Consider the following 15799-nt stretch of genomic DNA (forward strand, 5'->3'; position numbering starts at 1 on the left):
ATGACTTCATCCCAGCCTGTCTGTTCTGCAAAACCATCCCACCGTTCTGTGTCAGAACGGAGACTGACAGATATCCAGCACGACAAGCATCAGAGGCTACTCCAGTTACAATTGAGAAAAGCTGGCAGAGGTGCCCATGCAGAGCTTGCCCAGCACCATGGCTGGCTCTAGCCAGAGCATTAGCTCTGCCCTTCCACACAGACAAAAAGAATATTGCGCACATAAACAACTAACCTTGGGCTGTGAAATCTGAATGAGGCAAGTCTGGAGCTCCTCCTCTGAGTGAGTGCCAGCAAATCAACTGGGGAGCGTATGCAAGAAGCCCCAGTGTAACTGCAGTGCAAGCAGCAACCAGCCCCCTGACAGGTTCCTTACCTGCGGGAGTTGCCCCTCTGGAACCCCGTCCCGGTAGAAGATGATCCTGGTGGGTTTGAAGCGGGTGGACTTGTAGAACTGGATGAGCAGCTCCCGCACCATGTAGGACAGGTCCTCAATGATCTCCTGCCGAGGGCGCTGAACCCGTACCGTGGCACAGTAACGGCTTGGGTGGGCATCCATGCTGCCCACAACCTGCAGTGACAAAGCAGGTGGGCCATGCCGAGCCATTACAATGAAAAGAGAGAGGGGGAAGGACACACCTGGCTTGTCATGCTGCCTTAATAGGGATGCCCATGACCAAGTCCCCTTGGCCAGAGCACCAACCCCTACTCCTGGAGCTTAGGGATGGAAGGAGGAGTATACAGAGAACCTATATCCAAAAGGAACCACTTCAACAACCAACAGCTGTGGTTCCCCGATGTTGGTCCACATGTCAGTACTGGGATCTCAGATCACTGCTGCCTCCCCTCCTTCCCACCATGGAGCCAAGGCTGCAAAGCATTCTTCAGAGGGACCTCAAGGCCGGCTGGACTGAACACAGGACTGGGAGACAAGGTTTCTTGAGCTTCCATCCCAGGCTCTGCTGCCAAAGCCATATAGCAAGTAGAACATGCCATTCACAGGAAAAGAAGTTCACAGATCCTTGCTAGGCATGTGCACCTGACAGCTCTGTTCACTTGTTGCATTAATAGAAATAAGGGAATGGAACAGCATGGACTGTGTTCCACATGGCCTTCCACAAGTGAATTTACTGTAGTCACCCTCTTATTCCCAGTTTAAATCAATGCAACAAAAAACCTCTGCAGAACTGTCAAGCCCTGCAGATGGCTAGTCGGAGGAACTTGGGAACTTCCTGCAGTAACCATCATCACTTCCCTGGGTAGCCTTCCTCACCCTCCCTTACTGGGCCAAGCGAAAAGGGGACATGTGCTGAGTCGGGCAGAGATGCCCATTTCCATGCCTTTAAGTGCTGGAACAAAACCACCCCCCTCTGAATGGAGGTAAGGACACTTACCCACTTTGGTAAAGTGCTTTGAAATCCACTGAGGGAAGCTGCACAATGCTACATATTATATTATTGGGCCAGGGGACAATGATTTCCAGAAAGACAGACCCAGGCTCTCTATTGAAATGCTGCTGCGTCAGGCTACATTCAAATTCCTGTTTAATGAACATCTGAGAGCTCGACTCTAGTTAGGTCCTTATCCCATGCCCATCACCATGGTATCAGAGCATCCTGGCAGCATTCTGAGCTGTCCAGGAATGACCAAAGGAAGCACTTCTGCCCAATAACCAACTCTTAGCTGGATAAACATTTTTAAAAGGCATCTGCAGGCTGCAAAGTCCCCTTGGACTCTGCTAACCCTCGGTGAATGGTCCTTGAATGCACCCACTCGAGCTCAGAACTACAGAGCATCTCAGAGAGCCAGCAAAATCTGCCTCCACTGCTTGCTGTTCTTCTGGTTCCTAAGGAAGTGACGTGGGTCTGAGTCACCCTTCATTTTTCCCAGTTGCTAGGCAGCAGTCCTGGCCTGGGGTTCCTGCGGGAGTGGCAGGGAATTCAGCAAGAACATGCTCTGAAAAGGAGACCTTGAAAATGTCAGGGGCAGGAAGGCCAAGAGCAGCCACACTCGACGCTGACACAGCCCTGAGGATGGTGTGGGTCACTAGAGATGAGTTTGTAACTAGAGAACAAAGCTGCCCGGGAGTCCAGAAAAGGGACGCGGGGGAGGCTGCCTCGCCATTGATGCTGGAACGATTCCCTCCGCCTATCGTGAGGGAGCAGCTTCCACATCAAGACTTCTCACCCAAAGAGCTACTGACTCTCTTTCCAAAGGCTCTGAGGCTGCACCACTTGGGTAGGGATCAGCAGCATCAATCAGCTGGAGCTGGAGGTGCAATGTCCAGCTGGAGAAGACGCATCCACACTAGCTCTGATCAACCTAGTGGACTAAAAGACACGGGGCTGTGGAGGCATGAAGAACCACCCGAGTACGTACCGAGGCTTGCAGATGGGATCTGACGCAGGGTGGCTAGCCCATCCTGGCACTTCCACCTTAGCCCCATCAGAGCTAGCGTGGGTATGTCTAATTGCCCTGGAAATTCTGAGCCGGAGGCTGGTAGCCAGTGTCAAGAGGCCACTACTGGAGACAGATGTTCAGTGCTACACTAGAGCGTGTTTTGGGATTCATGCCACCAACCCACCACATCCAGCTGAAACAGACTGAATCCAATTCAGGGCTCATATCCCCCTCAGTACCCCAGGTTGGGAGGGAACGGCAGGAGTAGGGAATTATTTGATGGGAAAGGGGTTCGTAGGCAGGATGTGTTTTCCAGTTAAGTCAAGGGATAAGATAAGACCATTAGAAACAACTGGACTGACTGGTCTGCCCAACATCCACAGTGATTTCTTCTATTTCTTTTCTACTCTTCCAGGTCCTGCCGACAAGTGCGAAGAAATGGCCAAAAGCACTTGTTGCCCCGCCTCCTCCTAATTAAGAAGAAGGAAGGCTCCCAAAGATGATTTCACATGCCAAGGAAAACCCGAGCTCTGAATCCTGGAGGGCAAAGGGTTCATGATGAACACCGTGACATGCTCAGTTATAGAGTGCTGCTCGAACCTCACAGCTTCCTCGGCTGGAACACACACTGGGTGGGCATTATGTTACAATCCTGAGAAAGGGGCAAGCTGCACTGTCAGATTATTTCCTCTTCCCTTCGTACCAGGCCAGCCCTGGCTGCCTCGGCCTACCGGGGTGACTAGCATGGCAGGGAGGGTGCCTTCCTTCAGGTCTTGCTCAAGGTCAAGCCACATCACTGGCGCTTTATTAAACACCGCTGACTCCTCAGCAGGTGGTAGAAAAGAGGGCTCAGCTCCTCCTGCACAGGCAATATCTTCCTGGCTTGCTGCGCCTGAAATTCACTTCTCCAGCCAGATAAGCCCTGTTTGTACTCGAGCGGTAGATCTGCAAGGCAAGCCCAGGGGTAAAATGAAGTGGGGCTAGTGATTCTGTGGAAGGGCGGCTCTTCTCTTTGTTAGTACAGTTAATGCACTGGGTACTTCATGGACAACTAAGTCAGCAGGACAAACTCCCTGCCCTGAAGAGCTGATACACGGAGCTTCTCTGCCCCACCAACATTCTGCATGGGAAAGTGGGATAGGGTGACTGCTCTGAACATGGATGGACTCCAGTTATCCTGGATGAAAAGCCACCTTTGGACATCTCCAGAGAGCTAGGGCAGCAAGCTAGCAGGTCTCTGAAACATCAGATCAATTCTTCCATCCCAGCCCTGGAGGGAACAGCAGAGACCAGACTGATGTGTCACAGGGTCAGCAGGATGCACTGACCTTTAGTTCACACTCAGCTCAGGGTGGTACCAAGCCCAAACCGTTAACCAGCTGGCTGCCTGTGAAAAGACCGGGGAGGTCTGGGGCCAGGGTCTGGTGCCAGGGTCTGAGTCCCAAAATCACTCCGAGCAACACTCGCCCACCCCCGTCGTTGGCAGGCAGCCAAGCACTGGCCAGGGATGGTGGGACTGTGCTCCCCGCTAACACCTAGAAGCAGCCCTGCGCCGTATCAGCACGTGGGTGAAGCCTCTTCCCTGGGGCGGTCGGTTCAGCACTGCTCACTCCACCAGCGCAAGCGCTGGCCGGTGCTCGGCACATGGGCCCCAGCTGCTGGTGGCCGCCAGAGCTCATTTGCCTCTCCCCCAGGCTGGGAGCTTAGACAGACACCAAGCTGGCACCTGGGATTCCCCTGGAGCGCAGTCAGCGAGAGCAAGACCCCCGGGGGCCGAAGGGGCCAGAATGCTAGAACAGTGTTGACAGTGGCGGCAGGGAGAGGACTGAATGCCATTGAACCAAACTGTAATGCTTTCGGTTGCTACTATTACTTCAACCCGGAGGTGCTGCGACACACCCAGCACTCCTTGTTCGAGCTCCTGAAGAGGGGCTGAGATCTAGCTGGGCAGCAAGACCCCCGAGCAGTTCCATATGCTGCATAGCAACAGCCCGGAGAATCCCACGGCCAGGGTACCAACCCTTGGGTTTATCCCCATGGGGCCGGGCATGGCCAATCACTTGATCAGGAATTCCACACAGATCCCCCCCAGGACTTAACCCATTTCAGCACCTCCACCATCCAAGCAGTGACATTCGCAGGGAGCAGAGACAAGCCTGGCCTCTGTCTACGTGCCTCAAGGATTCTGGGCAAGACTGCTCTGGCTGGACGGCACGAAAGGTCCAGCCCAAGCACACAGCCTCGGCTTCGTGCAGACGCCAACCCTTCCCCAAGGGCACCAGAGCAGCAGCCCCAGACGCGGTGCGACTGCGCTCCCAGCTGGAAAGGCAACTTACAGCCGTTATGGAAGGCTTCTTCCCATCCCCCGCTGGTGGGTGAGTGACATCGGCACCCAGGAAGATCACTGGCTGCTGAAAGACCGCCGAGCTGATTGGAGAGAGGAGACAGGGGAAAGGTTTGCCGCTATTCCAGTCAGAGTCACAGACTGCGCTGGGGTTACTCACATTCGCAGCCACTGAGCTACAGGGAGAGGGCAGACTGCGGTGAGGAAACCCCTCTCTGAATTAGTCTGAAAAGGTCTCAGCCACTGCCTTTTCCTGTGGTTTGCACTGATCTTTGCTCATGGCATTGCAACCTCTTTCTACCCTGGCTTGGGGCGCCAGCCCCCGCAAAGTGTCACAAATCAGCCACATTTCTAAGCTGTTTGGGTTTAGATGCATCTTTGCACCAGACCCCAGTGGTGAGCAAAGGCAAACTAACAGGAAATACCATGACATATCCAAACCAAACACTTAGGCCCCAATCTTGCAAACACTCAGGCATCTGGTTAGCTTGACACACTGGGTGAAGTTAAGCATGTGTTTCACATGTATGAAGTCACATATCTGCTGAAGTCTTTGCATAACTGGGGCCTTAGTCTGAGTCGTTTATCTTAGTGACAAAGAGAAAAATACAGACTCAGGATCTGCCAGGAGTAGGGATTCCTTTTCAGAACAGACCCTGTACTAACTTTCTTCACCAGCTGCACAAACTGCCTCTATTGCAGAGTGCGAATTCTTTATTCACATAGAACATGGCTTCAAAGTTCTCTCCTTTTGACTCTTACGAGATTTGACTGGTGGCCATAGCCTAGCTAGTGGCATATGCAGAAGCATGCAGCTCAGGTGTCTCGCAGGGGAAGACTGGTGGCAGAGCATTCTCAGGGAGGGGCTTTTCGCTTTGCAATTCATTTCCTTGCCTCAATTTGGAGCCTAGATTCAGTGACCTTCAGGATACATTGCAAGACTTTTATTTTTCCCTGGGGGATAGGAAGGGAGGAGTTCGTTCTGGGGTGGGAAAGGTTTGTTTGTTTGTTTGTTTTGAGGCCTGATCTGTTCCAGTGCCTTTTTGACATGTTTCTATCAGTGCTGGTCACTTGCCTAGTGACTCTAGCAATGGCGGAGGGGGAGTCTCCATGACCATTTCTGCAGTTGACTCAGTTTCCAGGTTCATGTACAAGGCAGGACCTGGGCTATATTTCATTCCCCCTCTTCCTCCCCCTCCACCCCCGCATCCCAGAGACAGACAGGGGATTTTAACAGCCACTTGCCAAGCTCTCCTACTGGTAAGGCCAGACAAAGAGAGGCTGACCCAGCAGGCTCTGCTGGGGACCCTGTTTGGTCCCTTGATCCCAACCCCACAGGAGCAGAGCGGAAGCAGTGTGCTGGGAAACATGAGGGAGAAAAGCCCTGCATTACTCTCCAGCAGCAGCTCCCCTCCTGACCTCTTCACCAGGGCAGAAAGGCCTAAGAGGGAAAGAGCCCACAGGCATAAAGGGGAGGGAAAGGTGTGGAGGGCATGGGGGGCAAGCCCATCCCACTGTCGCTGGGGCCCAAGGCGGGCAGGGGACTCGTACGTACCGCTGGTGAGGCACGAGGATGTTGTTGATCCCGCCCAGCTTGACGTTGATTTTGAGGCAGAGGTTGGACAGGGTTTGCGGGGAGGTTTTCACCACGTTCTTGACCTGAACGCACTGCGTGGCCATCCCCAGGAGCGTGTCTCCGACACGCTTCACCTCCGCTGCCAGCAGAGAGGCAGAGTGTTAATACAGCAGCTGCTGCGTACACCGCAGCTCGGAAAGAAGGCATCTAAAGTAAGTGTATTTACAGGGAGAGCTGGGGCCACGAGTCGGGACTCCTGGGTTCTACTCCCAGCTCAAACAGAGAGACCTCGGGCAAGTCACTTCACCACTGCCCTCAGGGCGCCCATCTGCAAAGCAGGGATAATTCTTCCCCACCACAGCGTTAAACAGAGATTTAATGCCTGTACAGCACCAATGCCCACAGACCCTTTAAGCCTTACGGCCACAGGCTCTACGTGGCAGGCTCTGCACGCAGAGGCAGATCACTGAGTGGGAAGATGGGACACAGATTAAAGGCTGTTCTAGGAACAGCTCTCTTTACCCTTGTTCCCAGGCGGCTCTTAATCCCAGACGCTTTTCACCATTTCTATGGCTCCCTTTTGCATTTCATCTCCACCTGCAGTTCAGCTGTTGCTGCACTCCTGAATCCCATGCTTATTCATCGAGTCTAAGGCCAGAAGGGCCCATTATGAACCGCCGGTCTGACCTCCTGCATGGCACAGGCCAGAGATCCCCACCCAGTGATTTCTGCATTGAACCCATAACTTCTAGTGGAGCTACTGCACCTCTTTTAAAAAGACATTAATTTGGGATGTAAAGACGTCAAATGAGGGAGAATCCATGTGCTCCTAAGTCAGTCATCCCAATGGCTAATACGCAGACACGGCTGGGATACAAATGCTGCTGAGGGGATGTCCCAATCCCACAAGAAGCTGCTTTCATCGAAATCCTTCTCTTTTTAGCATGAAACATTTCTAACCAACATTGGCATGGATCTCCCCTCATCCTGGCTCCAGAGCACGAGATGGGAATCAGCAGTTTGCAAGATCAGTTCTCAAATCGGGAGCGGATGGTTTCTGGGCGGAGCAGCTGACACAAGAGACTAAAGAATTTCTATGACAGCCCTCCCCACATGGATGTACCATACACAGGTGTTTTCCCTGGCAAGATGACGATGATGAGCTGGAGCCCGGAGTAGGTGTTTTTAAGGTGTCGGAACATTGGCTCCACGCTGTCCGCACCCTGTGCATATTTGCAGAAACATGGCTGGCCTTGGATCGGCATCCCTGCATCCTTCGAAATCTTGCGCAGCTGGTCTGTGAAGTTCCTGTGCCAAGAGAGAAAGGAGAAGTCAGTCCCTATACACATGTGGTTTCTCCTAAACATGGAGCACTGAGCAGCCAGTAGCTGGCATGTGCAGCATGGAACGGGAAAGGCGCCCATTCCGTTCCCACTACTTAGCGGAATACTGTGACACTACAGCCTGACCGATCCCAAGAGGAATGGAGAAAGGGAGTCACCCCCAGCCCTCAATCAACATGCCTTGTGACCACGTGTAACAGCTGAGCGGATCCAGCCTGGCAAAGATCTTGCCCACACTGCAAGGAATTTATTTTGATGAGTGAAGTTACAAGCAGCTTTTATTCATATGACAGGAAAGTGAGGGTGAGCAGATTTGCCTTGCAGGCTGGTGGGTTTCCATAGTTTTGGGAGCACTGATGTAACTCGTTCATGTGTTGCCAAACTCGGGAGAAGTTAGCGTTCTGCATGTGATCAGCTCATCCATTGGTTTTAGGCGTCTTCCGTTTGAAGCAGACACACCCAAAAGCCTGGACTGCAAGCTCAGGATGGCTATTCTCAATCTGCTCTTTAGAGAAGTCACAAAAGACAGAACTTCCCTTCGACTAGCTGCAACTCAAGTAGCCAAGTGTCCCCAATAAACCTATTCAGAAATACCCCAATTGTCCCACCCAGTAGCCATGTCTCATCTATGACTAAACAGTGCAAGGAGTTTAAGTGCAAGTGAGGCCAGAGGCAAATACACAGGGGGGATGCGAGCAACACTACCCAGAAGAGGATTTAATTCATCTCTGGGTTTGCTGGGAGTTTTAAGATCCAAAGTCAGGGGTAACATTTCCAGACACCAAGCAGCCTCTCCCACTCCTCAGCTCCTCTCCATTGTTTAACAGAGGACAGAACCCAGGTTCATCTATAAAAGCCTTTCCCAAGGACAAAAGTTAAGTGGCTGTCAGTCAAGGGATAGGCTGTTTGAGCCATCTGACTGCTCCGTAATTCACCAGCAGTGGTAAGGTACCATTGCCAGCGTAGCCATGCATGAGACACATGCTCTTCCAAGAAGCACCACCAAAAGGTTTAACGCCCTTAAGAGCAGTAAAGGAAAGTTCTCTGCCTTTTAAATTTAAGTCTACTTCTCCCATTTGAAGAGAAAGCCAGAAGCAGCCACCTTAGCCTCTTACTTTGTAGGGCACAGAGCAGACAAACCATGTTTAGTGTTTATGAGTGGGTGGAGACAGCAGAGGGAGCTCCTGGGAACCAGAATCAGAGTCTGAGATGTGGGAGGGTGCCGATCTAATAAAGGAAACCAAGACTCTATATTAAATTCCAGCATAAATCTGAAACGGGGGAAATAAACTCATGTTTGCCAGACAGAGGGTGACAAAAACGTCATACATTTCCGGGCCTCTGAGGGGGTGTCAGTAGAGAACAACATTACATTTAAAAGAGCTTCCAGCTCTTTACACAAAGCTGCTGTTTAAAAAAAGCCAAGCAGATGTTTCAGTATGGGCCACTCAGATGCCAGACGCACCTCAGCCCCTGCTCTTCCCCCAACCCCCACTGCAGACTGCCCAGTTCCTTACTTCAGCACCTCCTCTCGACACTGCTTCTGGGGGGCAAAGCAGGCAATAGCCCAGACTTTGATCTCAATCCCGTTGTAGAACTGCTTCCCCCTCATGTCCCAAACACCCTGGTTGGGAGTGGCGATCGCCCGGTTCTGCAAGGCAAGCAATCGGACAGAGGTCACCCCCCCAGAGTCCAACCTGACTGGCAATTTCCTTGCTAAAAGCCCCTTTTCACAGGGGAGATCAAACTGGGGAAGAAAGCGAGAGCAAGGTCATCTGGAGAGTAATGGAAGGTGCTCCCAGATCCCACAGCTGGAAGGGCCAGGAACATACCTGGATAAAATGATCCATGCTATCATGTTGCAATGATCATTTCTCCACTCCCACCCTGCTACATTCCTTGGATGCAGGACAACAATCTAACTGCAGAAATTCCTCAGACACCCCCCCCCCCACACACACACACACACACACTTTTTCACAGGCTTTGGGGTTTAAACATGCTGCTCAGGGGCTTGGTATTGAGATACAGAATCTTCCCTCTTCAGATGACTGGTTCTAACCCAACCTGGGCTGGTCACGATCCAGAGCTGTCCCATCTGACTGCTGAGTGGCCCCATGTGATACGGATTTCGTGGTCTCAGTACTGGCTCCAGTGGCCCACATGAAATGGATTTGGGAGACCCACTGGGCACAAAAATAAATGTCAGATTTGAACCAAGATCTGCAGAGGTGAAAGGCCAAAGAATCCATCCGCTGGGCCACCCAGCCCCACATGCCCTTCCATGCCACTGGGCTCCATCCAGCCCTGATTAAAGCAGCATTAATGCCCAGTTAGGGAAATACTCTATTCCAAAAGAAGTTAATAGAAAAGAAAACTGCAGACCCAATCTGCATCTCTTAAATGTCCCAGTTGCAAGAAATTCTCTGTCCTCCCTTAAATAGGGGCCCTCTCTTTAGATGATGTAGGCTGGGACTATCAAAGGGATTTATTACTTAACTCCCCAAGACTCCTGTGGAAATCCCAGCCTTCAGGCACAAACTGAACACTTGATTCTGCAGGCTGTTGAACTTCCCAAGCCCCAGATTGCAATGTAATGACTTTGCCTTCGGTATGAAAACAGACAGGTGTCTGAGCGATGAGACACTCTGGCTTACCCGGCCTCCATACTGCAAGATTGGTGCTGGAAGGACCCTCCCCGTCACTTCTGTCATGTCGTCCTTCACCTTTATCCCAAACTCCTGTATGTACGGATCCAGGTTGTAACTGGCATTCTTCATCTGGGGGAAAGATACCATTTCAGTTCCTTATGCTGCTCAGTAAATGGTGTGGTCTCCTTGGCCAATGTATGGACAAAGCAGTGGTGGCATGAAACCTCTGAGTGGTAGCTCAGAGCTGGTTTGCAGCCCTGGGCAATGACCAAACTGAGCCGTTAAGAGCAGAATGGGCAAAGCAGATGCTGCTAGACAGAGATGCCTGCACTGTCAGATGCAGGAAGGTGACGACTGCCATCTGGATCTGGGACAGGCTGAAGGGAACAGGCGCCATTCTAATTCTCTGTTGTCATTGACATGGCAGTGATTTTAAAACTAAGGGCCAAACTCTGCTCTCAAAACTGCCCCACAGCAGAGCTAACTCTGGGTTTACACCAGCACAGCTGAGACCAAAGTTTGTTCCTAAGAATTAAAGCTTCAAAGCAAGAAAAGGAGTACTTGTGGCACCTTAGAGACTAACAAATTTGTTTGAGCATAAGCTTTCGTGAGCTACAGCTCACTTCATCGGATGCATTTCATGAGCTGTAGCTCACGAAAGCTTATGCTCAAACAAATTTCTTAGTCTCTAAGGTGCCACAAGTACTCCTTTTCTTTTTGCGAATACAGATTAACACGGCTGCTACTCTGAAAGCTTCACAGCAGAGATTCAGAGTGTCAAGAAACCTGTATTAAGTGTACTGTAGAAAATCAATCATCTCTGGCTTCTGGAGCCCAGAAATCTATGCTAGAGTAACGTACTAACCATCAACCCCTCACCACCAGCCATCTGGGCAAAGAGGAGTCTCCAGTCTCCTAGTGCTCCCTGATTTTCCCCAAGAGCTTCCCCAGGCAGCTGCAGAGCATTAGGGCAGCCAGATGCGTGCCATGAGTAGCACGTCCCCTGAAGGGCTGGCGAGAAGTTTTCCTAGTGGTAGAAAGTCCTACTGGATCCCATTAACGATCCCTGCCCCATGGGTTCTCAGGGGTCAGGTTTATTTCTCTAGTCTTTGATTCTAGTTTTCGCTCTAGCTCTTTGGGTTGGGATTCCACCAATAGCAAGGTTCCTGCACTGTGCACATCAAGTTTGCATGGCCACAGAGGGAGCTGATTTTATTTGTGAGCGTTTTTATTTGTATATAAATACAAAGGCTTATGAAAGGGGACTTGTACCACCATATGGCATTAGACTAATCAGATTATCATCCCCACTACGCTGTCCTGAATGGCTCTTAGCACTCCCCAGTAACAGCAGAATGGCCTATTGCATGCACCATACAAGCGAGTGAAGCGTGACTTACTACAGCAGTCCTGCCACTCATATACTACGTGACAGTCAGCTGCCATGCGGCTCAGAGTCCCACATGGTTCTTGGGGAGGATGCTCCTCTTTCCCCCCCAAACCCTCCTCCCAGCAGACAGGGACAAGTGTCACATACCAATCGGCTGATTTCCTCTTGTCTATCTGGGGCGGATCTCGCTGTTGCTTTTATCATGGTTGACGTCTGATTGTCTGTTAGCTTCTTGATGCACCGCTGGCCTGCCACAATGTTACATACCTACAGGGCAGGGCAGAGAATGGGAGGCAGCAGCCGGAAGCATGTTAGAAGACCCACATGGCTAGCTGCCCTGAGCACCTGTAACCTACACCCCTTCTATGTGGTGTTCTGGCCCCCTCTAGTGGTATCTGGGCCATAGACAGAAGTTGATGAGCCTGTCACAGCCCTATATGGAAGAGAGCCACTGAGATCAGAGGTGCTGGGTTCAATCCCTACAGCCAGCAGGGGTGCTCAGAGTTCCTGAACCAGGAGACTTTGCTGGGAGGAGCAAGATCAGTAACATTGCTCTGCTGAGGTACTCTGCAGTCCTTGCTTCCTGGAAGCAGCTCCCTTTAGACCCGTCAGGGAGCTCCCCTTAGCCTCAGCCCCTCCTGCCCTCTCCCTGCGGCACACAGCAGTTTACTGTCTTGAGGGCTGTAATGCTCTGGTCTAATGTTGGTGGTTAGGCTTGGCATGCGGGTGCTGGTGACACACAGGAGGTCAGACAAGATCTGGTGGTCTTCTCTGGCCACACTCTCTAGGACATGGGCCAGGTTCTTTTGCTTCTTTGAGGTGCAAAACATTCACTCCCGCTCACCGTGCATCTCTGCAAGCCAGCCAGTGCACCGAGGGGTTGGTACCTTCACTTCCAGGTTACCAGTTCAAGTCCAGCCCAGGTTGGACTAAGGGGGAAGGACGGCAGATTGACAAGCACATTACAGTCTCTCACCCCTCCCAAACAATAGTCACTTGGAACTGGTCTCCCTGCGGGCAGCCTCAGCAGAGGCCAAGGAGCAAGTGGGCTGGGAGAACACTTTAGGCCTTGGCAGCCCCATTTAAAAGTGACTTGGAACTCACCTCCAAGGGCAGATATGTGTGCTTCTGTTCCTGGCCGACCTGCAGACACGGCAGGTGGGGGTACTTCAGCTGCAGGTTGTATTTCTGCTTGAAGTACTGAGCCACTGTACACTCCACTGTCTGGCCACTTTCCAGCTGCAGGGGGAACCTGGCAGAGCAGGGGGATGCTCAGGATGCATCTACTTAAACAAGAAACCCTACACACTTCCCAAACCAGAGCACACTCTCTTCTGCTTGATGTGCGGGAACAAAGCAGTGTCGAAAGCGCGCACACCCCAATTACAAATGAGGGAGAGAGAAAGCAAAGTGGTGGCTGCACAGCGAGTCTGCAAAGGAATATCCTGACCCTTGGGTTGCTCTGAGGTCCACAAATCGAGCACTGATTTCACAAGCTAATCAGCTAATTTTCTTACAGAACACGTTGCACATAATTTTGCTGGGTACACAAATTGATGGCTACAGGGATTTATATTTGCTAGGTTGCCCTCTACAGCAGCACCACTGGGCTCAAGAGGAAAGTCACCGATTTATCCCTTTTTGCAACAGGACAGTGGCTCTTGAAGGGCGAAAGGGGTATGGGGAGGTGTGACACTTTAGAACCAGCGGAGAATTAACTCGTGCTGCTAAAATGCACAGAATTAAATGATGCTGCCTAACCAATGGCAGGAATCCAGGACACACAAACTCCACCTGCACCAGTCGTTTCCCAGCTCCATAAAGAGCTTCTGGAGAACCCGGAGACACCCCGATATTCTTAATGGGGACATAATTAGAAAGCTAAACAAGCTACAAATGCCCCTGAGGAGACATCACATTATTTCAGTACTGACTGTGCCCAAGACTTCCTTGGTCAAAATATCAAGTGCAAGTCCCTGGAAGGGGTTTTGGAATTAAGGATACTAAAGGAATAGGGGGAGGCAGACGGGAGCACTCAGTGCGGGTGAAGTAAAGCACTCTGAATTGCGCTCTATAGCAGGTGCAGAAGGAATGCATACAGCAATGCTTGGCCCAGGAGGCAAGGGTCCAGAAAGTGATTCCCTGAGCTAAAAGGGAGGCACAGGGGAGATCTGCTGGGAAACAAACTCCAACCCCTTCAAGGAGCCACTGCTTGCACTTGGATCTGTTCTTCCCACATATTTACCTTTGATGTTTCCAATTTAATGGTGAGCCCAACTGTAACAAGGGCTGGCCAAAAACCACTAATTATTTTTCAGAGACAATTGTGAAATAAGTGGTTTTCGCACCAATGTTTCCAATGTATTTTAAGTTTTGGTTTTCAAAAATCATTCCAGTGAACAGATTTCAGTTTTCGAAAACCACAAAGATCTACCCAAATAAATCAGTTTACGTTTTCATCACAAAATGCTTAAACAAAAATATTTTGAGCAGCTCTAGCTACAGTGCAGGGGACACCCTGGAGAAAGTGGCAACCAAAAAAGGCTGGTACAATTCCCAATTAACACATCACACACAGAGACCTGGACAAACCACAGCTCATTCACTGCCAATTCCCAACTCATAGTCCCACACCCGAAGATCTGTAGCAATCCTGGACTTCTGCAAGTGTCTCCTGGTGCATTTTACAGGTTACTGGGGAGTCCTAGAAAGGCTCTTTGAGGAAGGAACTGTCTCTACTTGTGTGCAACCCCCCCTCGCACGCTTATGGGCACACGCAAATAATTTAAGGGATTAATTTACCTCCTGATTAAACCTTCTGTTCTCCAGTGTCTATTTTTGACCAAGTACAAAGCCGAATTCAAAGAGATACAAATTGGCCAGGTTGACAGCGAGTTAACTCATGCAGTCTGCTGCATGCCTCCTAACATCATAAGAACCTCCCCTCAGCTCCCACTCCTCCCCTGCATCCTGCTCCTGTCATTTATATCACGCTACATGCAGCCATGTAAGTCCCTCTGTGCAGCACATCTGCAGAGAACTGAACACTAGAGATCCCTTTACCGTCACATGCTAGAGTTTGCCTTTTGCATCTCACTAGCGCTACCAGCAGCTGCTAAATAACTAAGAGAATGGCTCAGATTTTTCCAAGGGCATTTCCCCCCCCGGCCTTACGTCTGGTGACTGGCTGGTCGCCTGGTAACGTTACACACTCGGTATTTCCTCTTCATCTGTCCACAGTGGGTCACCTCTACTTTCAAACCTAATGCAAGAGAGAGAGACAGCAAATCTCTGATCCATGTCAGGAATTCCACCAAGCATTTCACTGACCAGCTTCCTGTCTACTCCACATGTGCTTTAATTAAATCGTTAACCCTTGGGAGACTTGGCCTATCTACAAACATGCCCTCCGAAGTACGTGTTTGTCTGCCAATGAGGAAGATGCCAGGGTGCTACGGGTTAAAGAGTGCATCTGCAAAACCCTCATCGATCCTTCCTGTTTTACAGACAGGGTGGGAAGGGTTAAAGTGACTTCCCCAAGTTTGCAAGGCGATTGAGGCAGAGCTGGGATTTGAACCCAGGTCTCCCATGTTCCAGGCCAGTGTCTTCACCATAAGGTCATAGTCGGCAGGAAGTTGCTCTGTACCCTGGGATCTCAACACCCTCCCAACCCACCCACAGGACATGAGACACTGCGCACGCCCTTGCCGCCAGAGTGCCCCATCTCTTTACCCTTGATCTCCTTGGTGAAGCGCACCCTCTGCGAGTCCGTCAGGGGCTTTGGCTGCTCGTCGATGTTCCGGATATCCAGCACTTCGCACATGAACTCAATCACGGGCTGGGCTTTGTAGAAAGCGGTCGCCGACACTGCGTGGAAGGAGAGTGCAAGATGTGGAGATCTTTCCTCTCTCTTTCAAGAGTAGTAGATGCTCCCTGACAACATGCGACATCTCGGCCCTGGCCCTAAGTCAACACTGGATCACCACAACCTAGCACGTTTCCCCCATGCTGCTGTGGTCAGTCTAGCGTCCATCGTCCCAAGCAAATGGGCTTCTAGAGTTGCCCCAGGGAGACAATTTGACTGCCTAACAAATCT

The 15799-nt window shown here is 51.1% G+C and overlaps 1 protein-coding gene across 3 annotated transcripts in view; it reads right to left on the minus strand.

Annotated features, from left to right (window-relative positions):
• Positions 1–15799, minus strand: part of LOC119845575 (protein argonaute-1) — a 46597-nt gene that overhangs the window by 8863 nt on the left and 21935 nt on the right. For all 3 annotated transcript variants that reach the window (XM_038378038.2, XM_038378040.2, XM_038378039.2), the window contains 10 exons: positions 15436–15570; positions 14878–14965; positions 12808–12955; positions 11851–11970; positions 10320–10442; positions 9180–9313; positions 7443–7627; positions 6299–6458; positions 4736–4826; positions 376–570 (listed from right to left, as the gene is read on the minus strand). In XM_038378038.2, the coding sequence (XP_038233966.1) occupies positions 376–570; positions 4736–4826; positions 6299–6458; positions 7443–7627; positions 9180–9313; positions 10320–10442; positions 11851–11970; positions 12808–12955; positions 14878–14965; positions 15436–15570 (1379 nt within the window). The remainder of the gene's footprint in view (positions 1–375; positions 571–4735; positions 4827–6298; positions 6459–7442; positions 7628–9179; positions 9314–10319; positions 10443–11850; positions 11971–12807; positions 12956–14877; positions 14966–15435; positions 15571–15799) is intronic.

The sequence above is a fragment of the Dermochelys coriacea genome, chromosome 19, assembly GCF_009764565.3.
Source record: "Dermochelys coriacea isolate rDerCor1 chromosome 19, rDerCor1.pri.v4, whole genome shotgun sequence".
Lineage (NCBI taxonomy): Eukaryota > Metazoa > Chordata > Testudines > Dermochelyidae > Dermochelys > Dermochelys coriacea.